Below are 26,460 nucleotides of genomic sequence, written 5' to 3'. Positions count from 1 at the left end.
TCCAAGCCTTCAAAACAATTTATTGCCATTGCAGTTTATAGTTACCCCAGCTGCCTTGCCTTGCTGATAGCAGCAAGAAGAAACTAAGTACTTCAAAAGTATTTCCCCACAGTGCCTAAAGAATTGGCTTTTATTGTAGCAACTTTCTCTTCAATCTTTGTCCACCAGAACTTCTTCTGAGCAGGTGGGTAACAACAATTGATGATAGGTTAGACAAAACAGCTTCAAAAACCTTTTCAGCATGCCTTTTTTGCATCTTCCATGGGGACCTTTATAGCACCAACCAAATAGAAAAATCATCCCTTAATAAGAGCATCACAAACTCAGTTTTATTACTCTTGCCTGTAAAACTCTTCCCTCCCTTCCTCAAGCCTCAAAACAACCTGTGACAAGCTAGCTACTAGGACAACTCTTGGAGCATTACGGAAGTTTTTAGTAGACTGTACAACAGTATCTAAATACCCACTAAATTATCATATGGACATTTGTTCAAAACCTTTTTTCCCCACCTTTTACAGCTCAAACTTATCACTGAGGTGTACCATACACAATTTATCACACATGCACTATACTGTTAAATGTACAATGCAGGAATAACTGAGGAATGGGTAATCACAATACACAAACTGTCACTCCAACATAAGGAAACACTGAAGAATATACCTTATCCTTATTAATCTTTCAGGATTGTTTTGTAATACCTAAGTTTTAAAAATAATGAACAGTGACTACAAAGAAATGCAGCTACACAAAATTCCTAAGTGCTGGTAGTGACATACCTGATTCTCAACCAGTGCTTGTTCTTGAATCTCAGGTGTTAACGCTTTAGCAAAACAATGAGGTATTTGGCATATTTCAAAGAGGTGTTGGTAACAAGTCTGCTTCTAAACAGACTTGTTAGTATCACATCAATACTGTTAAGCAAAAAGACAGGCAGCTATTTTAAATTAAAGCAGAAATGAGTATTTATATGTCATGTTGCTGTTCTAGTTTTATTTAGCTTCATGTGACATTCCACAAAATTGAAATAGTGTGCTTAGTTACTGTGATTTGGCATCTCTTAATATGAAAGTTTTAAACTTCCAAGAACCAAAAATTAAAAATTGGTTCACTGAGCTTTACATTAAAAAGTCACAGTTCTTAARAGGATACATGATATATTTGCACCATTTTGATGGTGAGCACTCAAATACAGTAAGAATTTATCCACAACAGTTTTGTTAACAATATAGGCACATAGCGGCATGTAAACTACACCTGGCAACCAGAACAGCAAAGGCACAATCTGGATCTTTTTACTTGTCAAGAGGTTGTTTAATTTACAAACAAAAATATTCTATACTTCACACTGAAGTTTTACATTTGTATTTTATAGCACAGAACCATTTCAGAACTGCTGTCAGCTGACAAAATGGATCAATTAAATTAAGAAAAGATAGCAGCTCTTTGCACTGAGGAACTGAATATTTGAATCTGAGGGCAATACACGTTCTCATCTGTCAGGGTTAGAATATCTGAAATCCTCTGTGCGTTYGTTACACAAAAAACATTGCCTACACATTTTTAAGTAGGTACAAGTTTTCTGGTTTACTTTTTACTCAGCTTGTATTTGTACTGTATGTCACTTGATTAAGAACTCAAAAGCTAAGATATCTGTAAAACTATCAGTTGCTTCTCTAATACAAAAGTAGTTTTAAAACACTGATATAACTAGGACTCTGACTGTGATCCTCTAAGAATTAAGCCTATTCAGATCTTTCTGTTCACGCCTGCACACAGACTTAACTTCGGCTGTCCRAAGGGAATCATTAAGCATAACTGCTTTCTCGTAGTAGAAAGTGCTTCAAACCAGAACACAGCCCCTAGCAATTCACAATTAAGTCTAATGCAATAACTTCAAACTGTAGTTATACCCATAGCTCTAAGCATATGACAGTTCTGCATTTTACATAGAAACATTGAAGTTAGGACAAGTAGAAAATTTTAGTTTACAAATGGAAAAGGTCTTTCTATTAAAAAAGACATTTCATGTAGTTACCTTAAATAGTTCTTATATGCACCATTCCACATTGTGGAAAAGCTGAAATACGCAGTCTGGACTTCACAAGTTAAAGAAACAGAATTATATGTATTGGCACGAATACTTACATCTACATCTGTACAAAGGAAAAAAAAGAAGAAAAAAATCCTGACAACCCTGTCCCACCAGTGTAGCACATTGACCTGCTCTCCAACACATACTTTCCTATATGACTGCCAATGAATGACAATGAGATGGGAACTTAGTCTTAAGAGTGTGGTGCCAAGAAGTTCCAAACTGCTTTGTCAGTCCCTAAACAGAGGAATCAGAACTATATCCAAAAAAAGTCAGTCCACTCAACACGCTTGCAACTTTGAGGTCACTGCAACTGCACTCTGTAGGCTCCTATTAGCAGCTTTACCTGTAAAAGCAAACAACGATTTCTTATTAAAATTATTACCTGTGTTAAAAACCTCTGCCAGTGTAAGAATAGCATGAGAAAAAGTATATATACAATTGCTAGTGACTAGGCAAACAAAAATTGCTTACAATCTGTACTTAATAAATAATAATAATAATAAAAATCAGCCCTGTAGAGAAATGATTCAAACACACACTACTACATTAGCAGGTGTTTATAAAATTAGACTCCAAATCTGAACTGGAGATACACATGCACACTTCTATTTGCATATGTATACCGATTACTTGAATACATTTTTTTTTAAATAATACTAGGTAAAAGAGTTTAAGGAAGTCTTAATTCAGACAATCTAGAGAATTACAGGCATATCTTCTGTGGATAATGCTACCAGAACAGGACCTATTACTCATCTTGTAACATCTGTTGGGACTACTGCCAAAATCACCTGGAAACATACCACAGATTATGCAGACCATTTAAAAGCATACTATTTTAATAAATGCTTCCAAGTTCTTCTAATCACAGAAGCAGACTGTGTCTGTTGCTACATGCAGAAGGACAAATGATGCTCCTTGCATCTGTCAGTTGCTAGATTTGCAATAAATACTTTCAAAATTTTCAGTTATAACATTTCATTTCAGCTCAAGAATTCCCCTCCCCCCCTTTTTTTTTTTAACAGTAGGGAAAATGTTTATTTATGATGGAACTAACATTACCCTCAGTAGTGCTCCCCTCTGAGTTCTGGCAATGTCACAGGATAGAATCATAACTGATGGGAACAGGGCTGTGGAGACTGAGAAATCTTAAGTAGTTTTACATTTATACCATACAACTAGAAGCACTTATGACTATGGAGAAGTTATTGCACAACAAATTAACATACATATTTTGAGAGCATTTTGTACCTTGGCAGTAGGAGCTTCTGCCAACCGTATAAAAAGCTTGTTAAGGCCTGCAGTAGGGTTGAAGGAATAAATAAAGTGACTATCCTAAAAGGAAAAAGAAAATGGACCAAGTTAATGATAGGATGTGGCCAAATACGAGTGGATTTTAAAACGTGACATCTAACCTACATATTCTTGAAAGAAAGTCCTGAAAACTGCAAAGACCCTTCGTTGCAACCACAGAGAAAACAAGATGACTTGAAAAAAAAAGTATGCTCTTAATGCATGTAATTGTGTGTGGGGGGGAAGTCATTAAAAATACAAGGAAAGTTGTTAAAACAATAAAAAGCACTTACACTGAAAAACCTCCTGAGCCAATAATTTTAGAGGCTAGGTGAATCTGAGGATTAAGAGAGCTTTTAAATTCAAAAATGTGCCTGCTCAAACTCTGAATTCTGGTGTCCCTGCCTTTTAAGGAAATTTTTAAAAAATAAAGTCTAGTATCTGCAAGGTTTGCAGTTCCCCTACATATAAAAGAAAAATTAAGTTCTGTTTAACACCCCGTGGCCAAATCATGATAAACAAATGCTGTATTACACGCAAAAATCCAAATTAAGGATGTAAACATACCCAGAGATTCTATAAAGATTTTATAAAGCAGTTTATAGTCACTTAGTTATATGGTAAAGACTTACCAAAAATACAGGAAGCTGGAATTTATCGTTTAAAACCACAGCTTGTACGCTGCATGGTCCACAGAGCCGAGCAATGACTTCTTTGCCAAAGAAATTTGAATGGAAAACAAACAGAAGAATTCCAGATCCTAGAAAAGGAAGAGAATTAGCTTATGTGACAATGAAACAAGACCCAGAATTTATAACAACTGCATACACTAAACTTTTGAAGACAACCTACACAAGCACTGTAGCCCACTGTCATTTCTGAAGATCTGGATTTTTTTTCCCCTTTTCCAAAACTACACGACTGCACACTACATACTAAAAGCAATACGTTGGGTATTTCCATTATTATTATTTTTTGTAGTATAAATATTGAACTGAGTGCAGCATCAAAGCAATAATGGAGTTCAGAACTACCACAACTGCAGTCTCCCAAGCCTGGGAACCCCAAGCACAGAGCACAACCGCCTTTGTTAAGTTCTTCTTAACTGCCTAAGTTAAGGTCTTCTGGCAGCAGAAATAATTTCACATGGCTACTAGAAGAAAAAGCAAAATGGATATAGCAGTTCTTATGTGTCCTTCACCTCCATGCTTTTAGGTTTGTCTAGAAAGAGTTGTAAAATTTAATGTAGTCTGGGCTGTGTTTTCTCTTGGGAAGGGAAACTGAATCTGAACAGTTATAGACTTTTAGGAACTGCACTGAAATTAAAAGAGCAAGAATCTTCAATACCCTTAATACATCAAGTTTCTCTTTTAACACATGAACAAATGCAGTATTTCTTAATCCTATAGAGGATATCTAATCAAGAACCAGAAAAAACTCTGAAACTCATACTCCAATTCCTAAATAGAAAAATAGACTAAACACAACCACTTACAACCTTTAAGTAAAAATTCAGTCACAATAAGGTATTTTTTGGATAAAATCAGTATTGGTAGATATGGACTCTCCTTCCCTGATATATTTTTCAAAAGATGAATTTAAAACAAACAAAAAAAGACTCAAAGCTGAGCAGAGATTATCTGGATTCCTGACAGAATGAGGAAACATTCCAGAATGTCTCAAAAACATGATTCCTAGCTTTTCACAGATGCCTAAAGGCAAAACAGAGCTGACTATCTCCAAACAACAAAGTGACACTGGCTTGTTTTTTATAGTACTTCTAGACTCCATTTGTACTGTAACAGTGCCCTTACTGTACTCCAAGGCAGCAGTGTGTTAGGTACTGTACACAAATCAAGAKAATCCACTACTTTATTTTTGAAGTATGCTCTCAATTAAGATTTTTCAAAATTATTCTTTCTAAGGTAAACTGCTCCTTTCCTGTAATACTTGTCATATAGCTGGTATAACGCATGAAGAGAAGAAAAGCCACCTTGCGTTGTGGTACCAGCTCTTGGGGGCAAGGAAACAACACACAAAACCCACCCACAATGCTTACACAAAACATCGCCCCTCCTCTCTCTAAAGCAGKGCCTCCCACTATCAACTTCTACAATCCATAATCTTTAATTATAAAGATTACCCTTAACATATAAAGTACTTAAAGGCAGAGAGTTTTTATTGTTTTTGTTTTTTTAAATTACCTTCTGGTACATTTTGTGGGGGTTTATAGTTAAAATCTGTAGAAAAGTCTGGTCCTTCACAGAGACGATGACATGCAATTGGGAAGACTGGCTCCAGCAAAGCAAGACGAGCTTCAAAATAATCCCTGATGGTATCTTCTGCTACTCTTGAGAGCCTGAACAAGCAAACAAGTGAGGCTTGTACTTCATACAGTAAAATTACTTTACCAGACATAGATTTAATGAGAGCTGAAGCAAAGAAGGATTCCAGATCACCTGTTTTAGATTCCTGATTTCAGGAGTGAATGCCTCCATCACTAGCATTTATGCAAAGATGAACTCCAGGTCCTAATACTTACTAATCAAAATTTTATCGGTGATATTTTTGTGAAATTCATCTATCAGGTCCACAAAAAAAAAAAAAAAGTCTGAAACAAATGCACAGCAGCAGATCCCAGAAATTCTCACTAGCCACAAGCTTTGAAAACTCTGTGCAGAAACACTGATCTTTATGCTATGGCTACGCAGAAACAGACAACTGCCTCCCCAGCATGGCTGCTGTGTTGACTTGATTACAAGCACAATGTAAAAATAAATAAATAAATAAAACACTGTATAATTTCATTGATGATACTAAGCTGGGAGAAATGCAATTCCCAATTAAACTCTACTAAAATTTAGTTTAAAAGTAGTAACCAAACGTTAAAAGTAAAAGTAAAATAGCCAATGGTGAGCTGGAGTCAAAGCTTGTGTTTTTTTCTATTTGTTAAAACTTTTTTTTTTTTTTTGGATTAAAGCAGGTAATCTAGCCTTCAAAAGAGAGCCCACATCTAACCAACGATAACTGTCACTTTTATAAACAGCTTACAAAGTAATCCTGTTAGAAAAATCTTTTTTCCACACAAATAGGTTTTAAGCACTTTTTCAAGGCAAAGGTTATAACCAGAACTCTGGAGGTTCTGACTCTCAGCTTTATAGCTTTTTCAGCTATTATTCAGAATACTCTTCCACTTCATGCTAGTTGTGATTATCATCTACAGAACTTAAAACTGAAGCATTTGAGCTGAAAGAAACCACAAAACTGCCATACCAAAGCCAGCTCAGAATGCCTATCCACTCTTGTTTCCAGATGCTAGAGAAAATGGTATGAACCACATGGGAAGTTATAAAAGTTGTCTTTTTCTTGGTACAGTGCCCAAGTTTCCATCAGTCACCGATTCAGAGACATCCCAAACCAGACACTGCACCCAGATCATACCTCTCCTCTGATCTGCTTAACCCCTTCTGAACTCCACTACATTTCAGAGTTCAACTTTCTACAATCGTGAGATCCATAGTTCTGTTGTTTTGCACACAAATTTCTGGCTCAAGCCTATCACTTAATCATTTTCTGGATGAATTTATTTTTTTTTTTAATTATGATATTTCACATTTATTAGTTAGCTTTCTGCTGAAAGGAGATCTGTGTTCTTTTCTGTCATCACCTTTTTTCTGCCACAACTTAAACCAAAATGTGACATGTCCAATATTTCAAAGTTTACCAGAACAGAAAATTCAAAAAACAGTTTACTTACGTTTCTAAATGACTCTTCAGCTGCTCATATACCAGTACATTATTACACTGTTTAGCAAAATGAAGTGCACTGTTCTGATGCTTTGACAAAATGTTACAGTCCGCTCCACTTTCGATCATAAGCCGCACAATATCAGAATTTCCTCTTTTACAAGCCTGTGCASAAAGTGAGTAGAATGGGGAAGAATGGACAACAAAAATAATCCCTTTAAAACAAAACCAAGATGTTGTAGAACGCAGAATTGTAAAAATAAATGAATTAAAAAAAAAATCCAGAATTAGTTACAGTCCAGAAAAGATGTTTTCAAGTAGTCACCCTTTGAAAGCTAACAGAACTTGGAACTTAGGATCACACTTTAGAAATACTTTACTTTTATCCTGGCAGTACTACACACCAGATCCCACAGAAGCACCAACATTTAGGGCTCCCAAAAGGGACTTGATTAGAAAAAATTATAAAGTCTAAATAAGGACAACAAATTAATAAAGACAACTTCATTCTGCTAGATTATAGTAACTACAAAGTTTCTTACATAGTTAACCAAAATAAATGCATTTCTACAAAGTATCCAGAATGACTAAARTAACACTTCAAAGCATCTTCCTTACTAGAAATCTTAGTTCAAACAAGACTTCAGATGTGCAGTAAACTGAAACAACCTGCCTCGAACTGTTATTTAGATACATTAGGCAGTCACTGTACCAACTCCCTAAGCGTCCAAGGCAGTTCAAAGTTGTCCGCAAGAAGAATTTCAGGGCATCTTAAATGAGGACTTGACAAGGGTACAGAAATCCTAAAGAAACTTTTGCTTTCCAGAATGCAAACAACATGTACTCTTGGCTGCTCATTTTCAAATAGCTAATTCAAAAGAATAAGAGAAAGGCACAACAAATTTCTATCTTCATGAAACCTTTCAGAAGAAAACTGGCCATTTCACATCTGAACTTTATCTATGCTTTCCGTCCATGATCTTAAAAACAACAAAAATCCTCACAGAAAGGAATAAAGTGTATGTTTTTCAAGTAAGATCGAGCACATAAGGTTTTAAGAGTGACTTGATGAACACATTTAACACTTGTTTCCAGTAACTTACTGGAAACAAAGACCCTGTTCTTAGTACCTGCACAGCAAAACAAGTTTCCAAAATAAATCGTTGTAGACAGCCTGTTAGGGACAGTATGTACAGACATGCATTAAACATTAAAAACAACCCTTCAAAAAACTACAAAAAACTAAAGTTCCCGGAGACAGTCAAATTCTGAAAGATCTGTGAAGTAGTGATTGAGGAAACCACAAGTTTGTCATGATTGTTCTTCACAGATGTGAATTCCCTATGGTTGTAAAGCCTCGCAGAAGGGAAGAGAGAAGCGATACCATGCCATTTTGGACAACGTTTTTTTTGTAATCTCTTTTGCAGACTCACTTAAATAGCCTATGTATAAATACAACAGGTTTACCAGGAAGAGGAATTTTTCTATCAGATAATTCCACCAAACATAAGAAACTAGTAAGAGGAACACAGACTCTTTTAAAGGTCTTCAAATTTTCCCAGTACAACAAAATAAACTGTTCTTCCTGTCAAGGTGTGCGTGTGTGTGTGTGTGCGTGCGCGCGTGTGCAGGAGCACAGAAGACTCTTTATCCAATGATCTCAATAAGAGATCCAATTTACAATTAAAGCATCTCCCAGGTGAGAGATGTTCCCTTCTGGAGTTCTTTGTATTCCAGCTAACAAACAGATTATCTCAGTTTTAAGACTACACCCCATTTTTTTGATGCAGACAGTGGAAGAGGATGATGAACCACATTTAACACTATGTTGATGGCATGCTTAGAAAATTACTCTAGTTTTTCCAGTCAGTGTATTAATCCATCTTTTAATATACTAATTTACCTATTTCAAATGTAGCACTACTACCTGACTAAACCAGCTCTGGAAATACGCTTATGCTTTCAAACCTCCATTAGCTCACCAGATAACAAGTACTATTTATTATTAAACCACTTCAGGACAAATATTGAATTTACCTTCATTAAGGCAGTTTCACCACTGCTCTGCTGCATGTTCACATACGCCCCAGCTTCCAGAAGAATAGCTACTGTGGTTAAAAAATTCTTAAAAAACAAAACCATAACACAAGTTAAGTACAGAATATTTTGTTTTAATTTCCGGCTATAAAGAAAACCTTTATTTAAATTCCATCAGTAAAATCTAAAACATGAAGCATGACACAATTAACATTTTTCTCCATTATTGCTCATAAACAGCAATTTATACTCAGGCAAGCAGATGTCCTGGAGTATTTACAATTCTTACTTTTTTTTAAATCTTGTAATAAGAAACACCTAGAAAGAATATAGTAAGTCTGCCTAATAACCGAACTGGAATCAAGCTTCCTTTCGGTCTTTTGTTTCCTGTACTCATAAGAAAAAAAAATGAACCAACCCGAACAACAGAAGTGCACTCCACAACACATCCTTAACTCAATAGTCAAGTTAGTCTTAACTGGAGAAGGACTGGCCACCTTCTCCATCCCCCTACTCTCAAGTATCAAACCCTTAACCCAGTTCAGATCTCATGTAGCCAGAGAATGTAATAAACAATTCTAAAGACCTTAAGCCCTCAAGATAGGCACAAATTCAAAGATACCATTTGCTTCACACTTCCTTCTAGCTAGCCTACGATATTGCCTCCTCAGGGCAGGGTTTGGAGATCACCTACGAGGCATCTATGACTTTTTTTTTTTTTTTTTAACACTACAGTAACCACAGCCATCTAAATTATGCAGTTTAGGTCACCCTGCTGTGTCCAGCTGCCCACATTTTAAGAGTTATCCAAGGGGGGGAGGGGAAGATGATCTAAATTTAGTACCACCAACCTTTTCAGCTGCATGTATCAATGCAGTTGTTCCATTTTTCTGTCTTCCATTCACTTTAGCTCCTTTTCTGATTAGGATCCGGAGGAGGTCATCATGCCCACCTGCAGCAGCAAGCATTACTAGGGTCATTCCACTTGAGTCCTGCAACAACAATTGCCACAAATCAAACCTGCAGAACAAATTCTAAACGTGTCAAGACATTTCATGAAAAAAACAAGAGGTCCTCCTCTACAGAAGAATTCACACATATATAACCACAAGACACTGATAATCTGTCAGCTCCTACTTGTCTTCTTCTACAGGCTGTGAGCTCCATAACCTGCAAAACACCTATTATCTGAGGAGTAGAGCAACAAGAAGGAAGAACAGAATGGTATTTGAGTGGGAAAACTGTGAGACTGTATAAAAGAATCAGCAACCATCCAAGAAAACAAACCAAACCTCCACAAAAATGTCTCCATTCCTTGATCCTTATGGAGATATAGGCTAAATTTATTTAAAACCCCCCCCCCCCAAAAAAAACAAGACAACTTCTATTTAGCTACTCTACATTCAGAGACAAACTATTTTATTCTGTTTTTGTGCGCTTAAAGCAGGTGCTACCATAAAGCTGCTTTCAGATTGAAGTATAAATATGAGGAGACTTTTCTGAGTGGCTTGTCATCTTAGTCATTTTCCACCAAATACTACAATCCAAACTTGCACACTTGCCTAAACACTTCACTTGGCATCACCTTTTATACTACCCAACAGAAGCTTTAGCATAAATTGTGGTCAAAATGTTACATAATACAAATAAACAAGATCACCAGTACAAATCTGAGTGTAAGACATTAATTCTCAAAACTTCCTTTGGAAGGATCTCAAAAAATCCTTGAAATAAGAAAAGCAATTAGAGCACAGCTCAGATGAAGAACTAGCAGAACTCAAATTTCAAATGGAGTGTAGTGGTCCAAGCCAGCAAAACAGAACATTCTATTTTTGTCTGCTTGTACAGATATTTTCCTATTTAGCCACTTGGCCTGCCAAATTTTTAATCATATCTCACATCACATACATTTCTACATTTAATATTCAGTTAAACCAAGCAGACAAGTCAGTTGCTAATCTGGCTGCTGAGATACATCTGTTACGTTTTACTTTTTCTTTAGAAGAAATTAGGAACAAATAATGAAGGCTCAAATTCTACACTGTTTTTTCTGTTGTGCTTGTGTTCACAAGGTGAGACAGAAATCTGCTCCTTGCAAGAGAGAGGGGGGAAAAAAAAAAGAAACTTTAAAATATTCTAAGTTTGTACTGTATTTTTTTCAATACAGTTTTCCTCTCCTCAGAAGAATTACCTCTTGATCCAGGTTATATTCTTCATTTGAAGAAAGTGCCATCTTCACTGTCATATAATCTCCGTTTTTAACAGCATCCCTCAGTAGAGCTGTAAAATAAGTTTAATGCAGATATAGGATATTTCTCTTTGAAATGTCAGATAAGAAATGTCCCTTCCTCCCAGCAACTACTCACTACTTGATATCGGTTCTGCTGAGACATGATTCTCATCTTCTCCATCAAGATGCTTCTGAAAGTCTTCTAGTGTCAGCCATTCTAACTGCATGTCCATACCCAAACTCAAGACTTGTTGCTTGCCATCTATCATATATTTGATTTTATGGAAGAAAACCATAAAATAAGTAACAATTAACTAATAAATTGCCAACTCATTTACTGCTGCCATTCCTTCTATGATCAGCAGCACAACATACATCTTTTTCATTTAAATAGACTCTGAAAGTCCATGTGGAATGGCTCCAAACAATGAAGGCTATATCACAGAGATATAAAACACAAGTTATTTACTGTTTTCAAAACACCAGTTACTGTCGGCTGCCACTGCCAACAGTAAGTTTTTGCTTAAGAAAAAAAAAAAACAAAAAAAATCCCAACCCCCAAAGAACCATCATTCATTTGGCCTAAGAAATTAAGCTGGAGTGCTCACAGATGAAACACTCCATTACTGTAATAGCAAAAGCACGCTGCATACTTCGAAAAATTATCAGTGAGTATAAGAAAAAAAAAAAAAAACACATCATTTTAGTCTCCTGGGAGACAAGAATCAGAGCGCCAAAAGATGTAACTGGAAACTGAGAAGAAAAATTTAATGTAAACGCTCAACTCTCCCTTGGATTTGTTTCTGCTGCTCACCAGAGTTCTCCTCTATTTGACACACATCCACTATGTCTCGATCACCTTCTGCAGCAATGTAAGTCCACGTATCTGTCTCGTCTCTTATACTCCTCCTTTCCTTGTATACCTTGCTGTCTTTTGATTTTAATTCTTCCACAAATTTATAGTCTAGACAAGATTCTTCTCTTTTACGGTTATTCTCAGAACACTCATTTTTTTCCTCTGAAGTTACATTAAACAAGTCAAATGCACTTTTGATGTCCTTATAGCCTAAAATATAAAAGATAGACACCAAGAATAATTATTTCAGTCACTATTACATAACAAAGTCTGAGTAAATGACAAGAGCCCATTTAAAAAAGTCTATTCCCTTCTCAGAGTTTAATCATTGTTTAAGCTTAAACCAAAATTAGTGATGGCCAGTTTGCATTTGGCTACCTTGGCAATTCAAGTTGATTACTTTGAACGTGGTACCATCTTCTCTTTAAAAGAATAATTTAGAATTACACATAAATTACTACTTTGAAAATATCATCCAATATTTCTGATAAATCTTCAAAGGACACATGCTATGTAAAGAAAAATAAATATTCAAGCTGTTTGTTATGTTTTTAAAGTACTGTAAATATCTATTCTACTTTCAGTTAAACACGATTCTCTAATACTAGTTATTTAATACACCATAGTTCTTCCTATATCAATTCATAATCTCCCCTCCTCAGTTCATTGTCAGAGTAGTGAGGAAATTTGTCCTGAATAAGATCATCCTGAATTTTACTGGGATCAGGAGTGCTACCATTAATACTCCATTATACTACTTAAAATGGAAGTAAAATGAATGAAATCTAGGCATTTTTTTCTTGCTTCAAAGCATCTTGTTTTGGTGCTATTGTAAGGCTTGTACAACATAAATCAACCTCATGGCTAAAGCAAGAGGCAAGAAACCTGTCTCAAGGGAAGCTACTTTCTCTAAACATACAAAGTGCATATTTGTTGTATTATGTATTATTATACACTACTGCAGTTAAGACAGTTAGATGAATTCCTCCAAAGATTACCATGACAAGCATAATAGGGAGGCAAAGTTGACAATATCAAATGAAAAATGGCAAAATCTTGAGTTTGCCTATGAGAGATTTCTACATATTTTCACACTACATACTCTCAATACACCAACAAAGCCATTAAATAGCAGACTTTTCTTTCCTAAAAATAAAAGCAGAAACTGTAGTTTCTGATGTTTGTTACAGAAACTTACTATTCTGCTCTTGTGGAAATAAGAGGAGTATGACTTGAATGGTCTTTCCTGTCTCTCTTTTAAGCAAATGGCACTTACTTTTTAAGCCCTTTTGTTCTCTTCTGCTCTTTTCTTCTCTCTCAGACTCCTTCTTTTGGGATTTTTCTTTTGTTTCATTTTTCTTTACTTCCTTCTCCTATCATTAAGAAAAAAAAATGTGGTAGAGAGAAAATTAAAAAGAACTTCCTCTTACCACTCAAATGAGACCATATACTCAACACTTCTCAAAACTGCACCTAACACATTTGTGGACATGCTCAAGAATTAAACTGGTCACAGTGGAATTATTTTGTGAAGAACTATTCTTAAGCAAGAGAACAGATGCTATTTCTAAAATAAAAGGACAGAGCTTCAATTCTTACTTTTACAGCATCCCAACCATGCAAGGTGCTTTATGGCATGAAATGCATTTGTACCAGCTCAACACTACCTGCTATGTGGAACTGCACATGCTTCGTGAAAAATCATCACCAAAAGAAACTCCCACCAGACCTACAGACTATGCATTTTTAATTAAATATTACCATTTTCCAGACACACCACAAACTTGAATTAAAACAGAAAAATAATTTAATGTAGCATAATGTGTTAGCAGAGCTGAAACATTTAATCCTTCTTCCCATTCCCCTTCTAAAAGTCCAGTTTTTGATCACTAACATGGTTAACTAGTAGCACAGACAGCTATTTCCTGCAGCTGCTCAGTAATCAGGAGATTAAAAAAAAATCACCAAAAGGATTCAGATATTTAATAAACAGAGTATCTATTAAAACCAGTAATCTTGTATTCCAGATTTTAGATACTGATTAGRTCACAATATACCTTACACATTTATTTTTGGAGCCAAATCAAATGGAAAGCTTCAACATACAGAATGATTCCAAAACACTGAATGTTGTACTACAAACTGTCATGACAGTGTTCTATAGTCAGCTAAGTAAGGAAGGACAGGTAGCTGAAACACATGAAATGATAATACCTGGAAGAAATAATGTATTTGGGAAACAACTTCGTGAAGTGTCATCACGTGTCCCCCACCCCCCCAAAAAAGAAGCACCCCTAAGCCCCCCACCAAACCCATCACCACAACGGGTCCACAGCTACTCCAAAGAATAACTAACCAGTTATAGAAAACTTTTTTTTTTTGAGTCTCCTATAGAAACTGAGCAAAGAGTTGACTGTCTTCTGCTGGGAGAATTAYAGGAATGCAGTCAGAGTATGCAGAGATGCGGCGAGGAAGGCTAAGGCCCAGTTGGAATCGAGTCTGGCAACGCATGTCAAGAACAACAGGAAGGGCTTCTTCAAGTACATCAGCAGCAAGTGGAGGACTCGGGAAAATGTGGGCCTGCTACTGAATGGGGTGGGGGCCCTGGTGACAAGTGATACAGAGAAGGCAGAATTACTTGAATGCCTTCTTTGCTTCAGTCTTCACTGCTAAGGGCAGCCCTCAGGAATCCTGCAGCCTGGATGTGAGGGACAAAGTCCAGAGAAGGGAAGACTTTCCTTTGATTGAGGAGGAAAGGATTAGAGACCTTCTGGGYAGGCTAGACATCCACAAATCCATGGGCCTGGAAGGGATGCACCCACAGGTACAGAAGGAGCTGGCGGATGTTGTTGCCAGGCTGCTCTCCATGTTTGAAAGGTCCTGGAGAACMGGARAGGTGCCTGAGGACTGGAAGAAAGCCAGTGTCACTCCAGTCTTCAAGAAGKGCAAGAAGGAGGACMCAGGCAACTATAGGCCAGTCAGCCTCACCTCCATCCCTGGAAAGGTGATGGAACAGCTCATCCTGGATGTCATCTCCAGGCATATGAAGAAAAGAAGGTGATCAGGAGTAGACAGCACAGATTCACCAAGGGGAAATAAGGCTTAACCAACCTGATAGCCCTCTATGATGGCATGACTGGCTGGGTAGATGAGGGGAGAGCAGTGGACGTTGTGTACCTTGACTTCAGCAAGGCTTCTGACACTGTCTCCCATAACAGCCTTCTAGAGAAGCTCTGGAAGTGTGGGTTAGATGAGTGGACAGTGGCTGAAAGGCAGAGCTCAGAGGGTCGTCATCAGTGGCGGGCGTGGAGCCCAGTTGGAGGCCTGTGGCTTGTGGCATCTCCCASGGCTCAGTCCTGGGTCCCATCCTGTTCAACTTACTCATCAATGACCTGGATGAGGGGACAGAGTGCCTCCTCAGCAAGTTTGCAGATGATCCCAAGCTGGGAGGAGTGGCTGATACACACCAGAGGGCTGTGCTGCCCTTCAGAGAGACCTGGACAGGCTGGAGAGCTGGGCAGAGAGGAACCTCMTGARGTTCAACAMGGGCAAGKGCAGGGTCCTGCACCTAGGGAAAAATAACSCTAGGCACCAGGACAAGCTGGRGGCTGACCTGCTGGAGAGCAGCTCTGCAGAGAAGGACCTGGGAGTGCTGGTGGATGACAAACTGACCATGAGCCAGCAATGTGCCCTTGTGGCCAAGAAGGCCAATGGTATCTTGGGGTGCATTAGGAAGAGTGTTGCCAGCACGTCGAGGGAGGTGATCCTGCCCCTCTCCTCAGCCCTGGGGAGGCCTCATCTTGAGTACTGTGTCCAGTTCTGGGCTCCCCAGGACGAGAGAGACATGGAGCTATTGGAGAGAGTCCAGCRTAGGGCTACAAAGATGATCAKAGGGCTGGAGCATCTGCCCTACGAGGAACGGCTGTGAGAGCTGGGCCTCTTCAGCCTGGGGGGATCTTATCAATGTGTACAAGTACCTGAAGGGAGGGTGTCAGGGGGACAGGGACAGACTCTTTTCAGTTGTCCCATGTGACAGGACAAGAGGCAATGGGCAGTAACCAAAGCACAGGCAGTTCCGCCTGACCGTGAGGGGGAATTTCTTCCCTGTGAGAGTGATGGAGCCCTGGCACAGGTTGCCCAGAGAGGTTGTGGAGTCTCCTTCTCTGGAGATCTTCAAGGCCYRCCTGGATGCAACCCTGTCTACCATGCTCTAGGTGACCCTGCTGAGTAGTGAGGTTCAACCAGATGATCTCCAGAGGTCCTTTCCAACCTTACTGATTCTATGCTTCCCTACTACCTCCAATGTACAAGAGCACTAAGAATGCAACTGTAAGACAGATCTACTGACAATGTTAGCTGAAAAGCAATCAGCAGACTCATTTTCATCTGACTTCATGTTTGAGACAACATGATATTTGCATCAGTGGTAAATAAAAGAGAACTCCAAAGATTTATCCGGTTATCATCACTGATTTATATTTTTAAGGAATGCTATGTCCTCAAACCATAACAAAAATACTTGGAATAAGAAAAGGCCATACCATTTCAGGAATTAATACAGAGAGAATTATTTAAATAAACTTTTTGAAACATATCTATGCCTCATAGCTATTATTTAATCTCTTTTTATTTTTTTTACAAGAGCTTTTGCTACTAAGCTCAAGCAGAACAGTATTTTATGTAGTTCTATTCTGAAATTGCTCCATGTAGCATTTCTATTCTCTTCCCAAAATCAGTTTGCTTATGTTTAACGTGGCCTACTCTATACATGCAACAGTCTTAAGCAGAAGACCATAGCTGAACCCACAGAAATAAGACACATGCTGCCATAAAACTATGATCTCAGGAAAAGCAGAATATAATCCAGTGAGTTTCAAGATATTTTGGCTGCAATTCTGTTATAAATGGCTTCCTTTGTACAGCCAACAAAATTGCTGGAACAGCAAACTGTCAGAGCATTTTCAAGCAGCTGAAAAAACACTTCAAAGTACCTTTCTCAGAAATACTCTAGAAATACTGCTTTATTTTTTTCCGTATCTATGGAATCTGTATCTATTTTTTTCTTTTCGCTTTTACTATCTTGTTTTTCTGAAGACAACAGGGTACTCAATTAGGAAAAGTAAGTATTCCAGTCATTGATTAGCTCATTTTTAKATCCTGTAAAACATTTGTAATTAATATAGAATCAAATCATGAAACTAAGCATCTTTTACGTAAGCCACAGAAATTCCAGCAAGACAAGCCACCTGCACAATCACCTGACAGACTTGATCTCAGGAGTAATTTCAGTATTTGAATTTTTAGGGAGATGCTAGCTGAGTGATTGGCTTTTGAGAAAGATGAAGTGTTCGTCTTACCTCAGAAGTACACTTCACTGTGCAATGCTGTCACTAGAAGACTGAATGCCTTACTGTACAACCAGACTATACAAGCGGAAAGAAGTCAGACTGAAGCAATTCTTGAAGGCAGGGAAGAAAAGAGGCTAAAAGTAACAGTACATATTTGCAGAACCAATATATTTCATTTTAAGTAAGCACGCATAAATAGGAGAAAAATCACTTTCCAGATATTCAAAAAAAAAGAGGAAAGAAAGAAAATTTATTATATATAAGCTTAGTTTTGGAATACTACTTTAAGATTACCTTTGATAATGTTCCTCTATTCTTCAATTCCTCTCCATTTAGATCACATTTAAAGACACTCTTCTCTCCTAAGGTGTTCCCTCCTTTATAGTGTTCAGAATCCAAAAAATTTTCAGTCTCCCTCACAGACTGTGCAGTGGGCCTTGCCTTTCTTTTATCTTTCTCTTAAATTTTCCAATCTGTATTCTTCTCTTTGCCATCAGAAACAGTAGTCATTTGAAGTATTTATGTCCCTCAAATATCTGCCTAATGTAAACATCCTCCTTTCCTCCCTCCACCCTAACGCATTAACAACGCTTACCTCTCCAGCTGAATCGGTTGACTTGCGCCCTCTATCATCAGTGCCAAATTTTAAACCCTTCTGCACTGGTATAGGAACAGATGACACTTTCTCCAAGTCTGCAGTGACTATTTTTACTTTTTCTTGACTTTTTTGCCTTTTGTGTGTGCTTTTCTTCTCTAAATAAGTATCCTTAGTCTCTACTTTTCTACCTTCTTCTTTATAATCTTCAACTTTCTGAAGTTTTTTCTTCTTTCTTTTAACCTTAACTTCAATACTATCATCTTCATTACTAGCTGATCCATCAAGATGCCTATCAGAAATGGAATCTTTTTCAGCAATTTCTTGTTCCAATCTCTCCTTTCCACTTTTTACTTTGTGCTTCTCCTCTTTATTTTCAGGATATAAGTCTGAACTTTCATTATCAGCTCCTTGAGAAAATGTATCATCTAAAGTACTTGATTCCGAGTCAAACTGAAGGTCTCCATGCTTCTCCTTCCGTGATTTTTTATTTTCTTTTGAGTCCTCTTTAGATTTTATTTTAAAATCTTTAGATTCTCCCTTCTTTTTCTTGACTTCTTTAGTATCTTCTTTCTTTTGCTTCTTTGAATCTTTTGAATCCTCCCTGGTTTCTGAAGTCCTTTTTTTTGGTTTTGAATCTGAGACCAAGCTATCTGAAGAATTTTCACGTTCTATTTTGGGTTTTTCTTTGAGTTTTGAAGACTTAGACTTTTTCTTCCTCAGATCATCTGGGCTTTTATCCTCTCTATCTTTCAACTTTTTCTTTTTCTTCTTTGGTGAAACATCTTCTTTTGTTTCACTTTGCCAGTCGCTGTCAGATTCTGCTTCAAATACATCATCATTTAGGGAAAGTTTCTATAAAGTAAGGGGAGGAAAAAGATTTTTCTCCATTAAGCTCTATAACTTAGGTATAAACTATACAAATATGAAATCCAAGGAAAAGAAAATTACAGATGGTGATGCGAAAAAGTCAACCTCCTGAAACACTGCAAACCTCATTCTTCATTACTAAACTGTACAATTCATAAACATTAGAACTGTATCTCMCTTATCTAAGTCACACTACTAACTGCTTAAAACAGAATCAACACAAACAAGCTAAACCAATCAGACACTCAGAGCCAGATACTAGAACAGAACTAAATGCAACTCTTCTATACGAAAACTATCTTCTACATCAAAACTTGATTTGGAAAAATACACCTACAGCTTTCCCAGAAGTGGAGTACAAGCTTTCAAAAAAAAAATTCTTAAACATGATTTTGAAGTTAACCAGTTTAAAAGGCTACATGCCTTATTATTGCAATTAATTTTTCTTCCTTTATTTCTGCCTTATCTATGTCAAGGTTTAACAAGCAAAAACCCATCCATCTTTTTCCATAAGAAGCAGGAAGGGGAAGTGAGCAAAGTTCCCAGCTTCAGTAACACGATAAAGCGTGTGTGGGCAGGGAAAGGGGGTTGCTTACATTACTGGAACACTAATTAAAATAACTGTGTATTATTTACATAGTCCATTAAACACCAAAATAAAAATGAGACCRGTTTAGACTCTACAAGTGAACTTGTCAATTCAAACAAGTTCCCTAATCATATAACAGCAGCAATGTTCAGTTTCACCCAAAGCACACTTGTTACTCTTCAGATTGAAGAGATTTTTTAAGTCTTCTTCAATTTCATAACCAATGCCTTTCTTCCTCCCTCCCTCACCAGAGTCTAGATGGGGAAGATGTCTTCAGAACACAATACCAAAAGGTGAAACACACCTGTATGTCTTTTTTAACAGGTTTAGGCTTATTGTCCACAATTTTTTTTCTGAATTCAAGCAGCACTTCTTTGCAGTCTTCCAAATGAATCTCTGGTTCCCAGGTATCATCATCAGAGGTGTATCCCTTCCATCGTACTTTGTAGAGATTTTTACCCTGTAAAAACAACGACAACAACAAAAAAATCATTTCATACATACAACACAGCACGGTATTGCTCTGTCTACTCATTCCTGTGGATCTCAGTGGATAAATCACTTTTTTATATATGTGTGTGTGTGTGTGTGTGTGCGTGCAGAAAGAGAGAGAGAATGAATTTTAAAGGAAGTTCAACCTGGAGCTGACATAAGAATATCTTCAATTATTTCCATCAGCATCATGTACTGAACTGAAGAGATATTAAAACATTTCATAAGTCAAGAGTGATTTTATCCAAAAYGTGTATTGTCTGAAATTCTTTCAGAAAAGCATCAAAACAGATCATACAATCCCAGTTATTTTACCAAAACAGACTTTCTGACAGCTACAAAACTAAGTGTTAATACATTTTAAACTTTTAATGAGTTACATATATATATATATATATATAAAAAAAATCAAGATTGAATTGCTTTTTTGCTGAAAAAGTCATGTAAAACCTTAAGATCAATAACGAACAAAACTAACATCATTCACTTGATTTTATATTGAATTTATAACTTATGCTAGATTTGTAATCAATACAGTTCTTGATAAACTGAAATAACAATCAGAAACAAATGAGTTTTTCAAWTAAATCTAGACAAAACACAAGTTTGTGTGTTTCAGCAGAGCTGATGATTTCAGTAAATATTACATATCATAGCCCTAGGCCAGTTGTTTCAATGTTATTTAAAAGTTAAATATTTTCCTATAGTGAGGTTAATCTCCTAAGTTTTTTCACTAGTTCAGAGAGGATTTTTACCAATTAAAAAACAAAGAAAACAAAACTCCAAACTTTCCACCAAACCACCTCTTGCCCTTCTCCTGAAGGAATTAAATAGTCTGAATTCTTAAGTCTCTCAACATAGACTCTTCTTCCTGCAGAGAGGCAATTCTTATTAACTTGGACTCAGCATAATGCTAACACAGCCAGACAAGTGGCAACTCACAGCCTTCTGCACTAAGCTTGTCTGAAAAGCATAGGCATGTCCTATGAAATCAGTGTGGTCTTCTTTATTGATTAAACCTGAAGGTACGACAAAAACTAGTATCAAACTTAAAACCCACTTTCCATATAAATACATACTGAATACCAGGCAGCATAACTATTTCTTAACTTATTTTCTGAAAAGAAGTCTATAATAAGCAAACGTACTAAGCAAAGCACCTTTGGAGAGGCAAAACAGCAATATTTCTTTCCTTCAGAAACAAACATGTAATGCTCCCAAAGATAGATCCTGTGCTGTTAATCAAGYTTGGACAAGAGAATCTTCAGAAGTACTGCCATTTAACATTTACTGTTTCCAMAATTATACATTTTTATATATATTTCCACAATTTTACATATTTGCCAGAGCACCATTAACCATTTTTCAATGTCATATATATGCTACTCAACTTCAGTAAGCAAAACTGATTATATATCAAATAGGTAGCCTATACTCAAACACAGTAGTGTATTTCCCCTCTTGCAATTTACCATATATTTCCAACTCAGGAATATGTTTTCAAAACCATGTTCATCTGTCTCCCTTTCTTTCTTTTAATGGGGTCCCTCTTCAAATAAGCAACTAGTATCCCTCTTAMTACAACTGCAGAACAACTTCAGTTGCAAGGGATCTTTGGAAGCCAACAARCACAATCCTCTGCTCAAAGCAGGTCCAACTACATCAGACGTAGTTCAGCAATCTGCCCAGTCAAGTTTTAAAGATCTCCAAGGATGGCTATTGCACAGCTCCTCTGGACTGCTCTCACAGTGAGAAATCTCTTCCTTGTATCTAATCAGATTTTCCTACATTCCTGTGTCTGCTGCCTTTCACCCTTTCACCGTGCACCTCTGAGAAGGGTCTGACTGCATCCACTCTACACGCTCCCACTGAGTAGGTCAGACAGTGTTACAATCAGCTCTGAGCCTCATCTTCTTAAGGCGAAGAAATCCAACTCTCTCAACCTCTCTGTGTATCCTGCGCTCTAGCCTCTTTATAATCTCCATGGCCCTTTGCTGGACCCACTTCAAAGTCCATGCTTTGCCCTAGAGAGACCAAAATTGGAGACAGCACTCTAGCTGTCTCACTAGTGCTGAATAGAGGAAAAAGTACATTTCCCTTGATCCACTGGCTACACTCTTGGATGGGGCTGCAAAAAACTTCTTTGCTGCAGAACTGCTGACTAGTGTTAAATTAACTTGTCCATGGGGAACTTACCATGTTCACTGGAATGTAAATGCAAGTCTTTAAGTTTACATTATGTTTAAGAAACTAAAGTGAGACTATTCAGCTGTTGAATTACTGRTGTTCAGTACATACTTGAATGATACAAAACTGCAGCTTATCAAAGTGAATTAAATGAAGACAAGAGATTGATGACATACTAAACATGCAGAGACTTTCACTCATCTGCCAGAATTATTTTACTCATATTATTATTTGTTCTGTTACTTACAAATAATGGAATTTTAAAAACATTTTTATTCTACTGTAGTTTATATGAGAGCTAGTCATGGGCCAAAACCAACTCTTATGGAAAGGGATATCATCATTTAATTAAAGAGCAAAATTAACATTACTTGCTTATAGGTTAGGCCACAATTTGTCTTGGAGCCTGTTATTTTAGAAAAATTTTTGAACGGTAGAAGTAGCTTTCTAGGTATACAAAAGAGAACTATTCCAAAACTTTTGTTGTCAGCTGTCTTAACTTGGACACTTCAATGTTTCACTTATCAGTGGGCCCAGATCCCCAGCCCAATCCCATTCTGGGAGTGCTGCCTATCCCCACCAGCTCCAGTAGTGTCAGAGCAGGGAATGACAGGGCTCTGGGCAGTACTTGAGGAGCCATACCCTGAGCCAGCCCCTGCCCAGCACAGCTGACCTGCTCTGGCCACGTATTGTGCTTAAGAACCTGCAAGCTGGGAACCTCCTGTCAAACACAAGCTACATTAAACATACACCACACCACATAACATCCAGCTTTTTCTGCTCTGTATGTCCAACAAAATACAGCTCAGAACCTGCTACAGAATAAGCTGCTTAGAGGAAGAAGGAGACAGAAAAAAGTGGGTGGGAGATGCCCAGCACATTCCTTAAAAAAAAAAAAAAAATTGTAAGACTGTACTCCACATATACTGGTATTCTTTAGAAGTGTGTAGAGCCCTATGACTCTCTAATACATATATTTTACATTTCATCCTTGCAAGGGAAAGGTACTCATACTTAAGCCYGATTTACTATTTGGATCAAAGTCTGTCATAAGTAAAACTACAGATATTATCTCTGAAGCGTAACGTGCTTAAGAAATCAAGACATAATTTAACCATGGTAGCATCACGAACACATAAAAAAATTATTGGTCCAAAGGTTCTTTGACCTAAGAGTTTCAAAATCTTGATACACTAAGCAGGCAGACTTCTATACCACCATGTGTTTGACTGGARCCTAAAGTCAATTATAAATTAGTTAAGATAAACAACTTACAAACATAAAATCATTAAAAAATAAAGTTACGATCATTATTTTTTTCATTTGAAATTTATGAAGTTTTAGAAAGACTTTGACCAATTCAGGCTGCTTTCAAAGACTGAACATACAATCTTTTTCTCCAAACAAAGAGAAGAAGGATGCTATTGTTAGTTATTTTAATTGAAGAAAGTCCTTCTATTTAAAAGGCTTTCACACGTTTTATAYGCCAGTAGTGTTTCTCAGTAAGCATACTCAGAAACTTCTTCAACCTCTCCCTTATATTCAATCCGGCACACTGCAGCACTATGGGTTTACATCGAAACACAACCAGAGGTCAGGCAGAAGAGCTTAACATTGCAGGGGAAAAGAAAAATCAGGAAAGAGATTCCAGATATATCTTAACGTCAACTAAAGAAAGGAAAAGAGGGTACAGAACAGCTTTCTTGCAAAACTACTAGTGCTTTAAGCTACAATTATAACGGAACTGCAGCTTTTGTGCGGGTTTCTCGCGCAAGTGAAGAAGAGGGGGGTAGGAAAACCCGCATGGAATATGAGGCTCTCACCTGCGCAGCCCGCAAAGCCGGGGAGCAGGGAAAGCGAGCGAGAGCGCCCGCCACCGTGCCGCCCAGGCCCGCCCTGCGGCCAGCGCCGGCGGCCCCCCGGCTCGCCGGGCTCCCCGGCAGCCCCGGCGCAGGAGGCGCCCGGCCGCTGGCAGGCGGCGCCGCCGCGCACTCACCCCCTCGGTTTTCACGTCCAGGATCTTCTCCACCTCGAACACGTCCTCCTCCTCGTCGCTCTCCCCGCCGCCGGCCTCCCCGCCGGCAGCCGCCGCGCCCGCCGCCTTGCGAGACCCGCCGCCGTCTTCCTCCTCGTCTTCCTCATCCTCGGCCGCCGCCGCCGTCTCCTCCTCTTCCGCCGCCCCCTTCAGCCTGGCGGCCGCCGCCGCCGCCTCAGCGCCGCTCCCGGCCGCCGCCGCCATCTTGGGCCGAATTTCAAACGACAACGGGGAAAAGCGGCTGCGACATCCACGGCCGGGCGAGGCGGCGGCGGCGCGGCCAATCGGCGCCCCGCTAGCCCGTGACGCACGGAGGCGGGGCCAAGCCCAGAGGCCTCCGTGCCCCAGCGTGGCGGCTGCCCGCAGCCAATGAGGGGCGCTGGCRGCGGGAGGCCGCAGGGCTGCGCGGCGGGGCCCTGACAGGAGCCGCCGGGGGCGGCGGGCGCTCCGCGGGCGGGCCCGCGCTCCGCTCGCCTGGGGCGGCCGTGTCTCCAGCCGGCGCTGCGCGGCTCCGGGGGCGCCGGGGCGGCCTTCSCGGCTGCGAGCGAGCGGTGAGGGTGGCCCGAAGCGGCGCGGCTCTGTGCTCGCCGCGGCGCCCCGTGTGCGGCCCAGCAGCCGTGTAACGTTTCGCTCTGCTCGCGCCGCGGCCCCCCCGGAGCAAGGGGGCAGTTAGCAGCGGGCAGCACTGACGGATTTCCATGCCAGTGACCCTTCTGCCAAGACATGACGTGCCCGGGTGAGATCGCCTTGCCCAGCTGAAAGGACAGGAGGCACCTGGTCATCCAGGTGTGAAGCTATGCTTCAGCCTCAGGGGCATGAGGTTTTGGGGGAAATGCACAAAAAGACACATATAAGCACCTCAGGAAGAGCCCGATTGTACCACTGGGGAATGGGGTCTCTCACTAGGAAAACAACAACAAAAAAAAACCCCTTAAATGCCATATTGTTTTACATTTTTAAATAATTGCCTGTAGTGAAGCACACCTGTTTTCATGACATGTGAGGAAAAAGAAGAAACTCCATCCTAGTTGCTTAACTACCTTTGCTAATGCCAGTGTTCTGTGTATCCCAGACAGTTTCTTACAGAGTACACATCACTTAAATGAAAGTTAGGCTTTAGCATGAATGTGTATTCTATAGAAGTGCCTGTGCAGGATGCATCATTACAACAGTGAAAATGTCAGATGCTATTTAAATAACTAATGAGGGGAAAAAATATTTTATTTGTATTTTTTGCCAACAATCCTTTTCTAAGATGATTCCATCATCAATGGATCAAATACTTAACAGCACATTTAGAAGCTAGTCTGTAATTGTTTAAATTCGGTAGTCATTCTAGATGTTGACACCAATATTCTATTTCTTTTTAACTAAAGTGCAGCACAATTCTTTCATTTGTATTATTTACTAAAATAGCAAGAATTTTACAGATGTGAAAACAAGGTTTCATAGCACCTTAGAATAGAAGCTCTCACAATACCTTCTTAACAACTGCCTGCATTTACACATGATGAAGTTAATCTACTCCATCATTAGAGATACTTGCTTAGCTTCTCATGAAAATACCTATGGAGGAGGTTGCACAGTTTGTTTCTCTATTATTGCTAGAATGCACTTTATGGTTCCTAGGGCATGGTAACATGCTACCTGTGGTGGCTGTTGAATCTGCTGCTCCTGAGTGTTTTCAAGAAATTTTCAAGACAAACAACAGAAGAGCATGCTCAGGGTACACGCTTGATCATGCCTCAGTGCCTGCAATTATCCTAAATCTCTAGCTAAAGTTCCTCAGACCACAAAGTATCAGGCTGTGATTTTGCAAAGCTGCTTGATCTAGAAGAGGTAATGTGATCATTTAAATACCTGTGCAAAATTAAGATTAAATTGCTTTTACTCTGATTTTGTTACCAGGCTTCAGTGTTTGGTCATTAGTCAGCTTTTTCAAAAGATAAAATCAGAACACAGAGTAACAGCAGAATAAAAAGGGTTCCTATTCTCAAAAAAACCTGACCTACGTATTCACAAATTGACCCATGACTGATAAGAAAAGTGGTGCAGGAGTAAAGCAACTGTTCTGCTGTCTGTT

At 38.7% G+C, this 26,460-nt stretch overlaps 1 protein-coding gene across 2 annotated transcripts; it reads right to left on the bottom strand.

The window, feature by feature from the left end:
* Positions 1 to 24,638, bottom strand: MPHOSPH8 (M-phase phosphoprotein 8). Of its 2 annotated transcripts, XM_085309078.1 has the most exons (14): positions 24,339 to 24,638; positions 19,968 to 20,123; positions 18,205 to 19,059; positions 13,538 to 13,634; positions 12,220 to 12,471; positions 11,542 to 11,667; positions 11,367 to 11,455; positions 10,027 to 10,167; positions 9,176 to 9,262; positions 7,149 to 7,303; positions 5,596 to 5,750; positions 4,024 to 4,151; positions 3,350 to 3,433; positions 1 to 2,441 (listed from the first exon to the last, which is right to left on the bottom strand). In XM_085309078.1, the coding sequence occupies exons 1-14, from the start codon at positions 24,579 to 24,581 to the stop codon at positions 2,400 to 2,402; spliced, it is 2,610 nt and encodes an 869-aa protein (XP_085165204.1). In that variant the 5' UTR covers positions 24,582 to 24,638; the 3' UTR covers positions 1 to 2,399. The 2 variants fall into 2 exon arrangements, with proteins under 2 accessions (XP_085165204.1, XP_085165205.1); XM_085309079.1 differs by lacking the exon at positions 11,542 to 11,667.
* Positions 24,639 to 26,460: the final 1,822 nt, after the last annotated feature.

The sequence above is a fragment of the Rhea americana genome, unplaced genomic scaffold (assembly GCF_003343005.1).
Source record: "Rhea americana isolate MKP2758 unplaced genomic scaffold, rheAme1 scaffold_29, whole genome shotgun sequence".
In the NCBI taxonomy this organism is placed as follows: Eukaryota; Metazoa; Chordata; class Aves; order Rheiformes; family Rheidae; genus Rhea; species Rhea americana.
The sequence above is the reverse complement of the archived record's forward strand: the minus strand, read 5'-3'. Positions and strand labels throughout refer to the sequence as shown.

Excerpts from the sequence above, each read along its gene's own strand:
- MPHOSPH8 (XM_085309078.1), bottom strand. The coding sequence starts at position 24,581 with ATGGCGGCGGCGGCCGGGAGCGGCGCTGAGGCGGCGGCGGCGGCCGCC. Across the intron at positions 11,668-12,219 it reads TCAAATAGAGGAGAACTCTG|ATGGCAAGCAACAAGTCTTG; the intron begins GTGAGCAGCAGA and ends AATATATGATAG. Across the intron at positions 2,442-3,349 it reads CAGAAGCTCCTACTGCCAAG|GTAAAGCTGCTAATAGGAGC; the intron begins GTACAAAATGCT and ends TTGCTTTTACAG.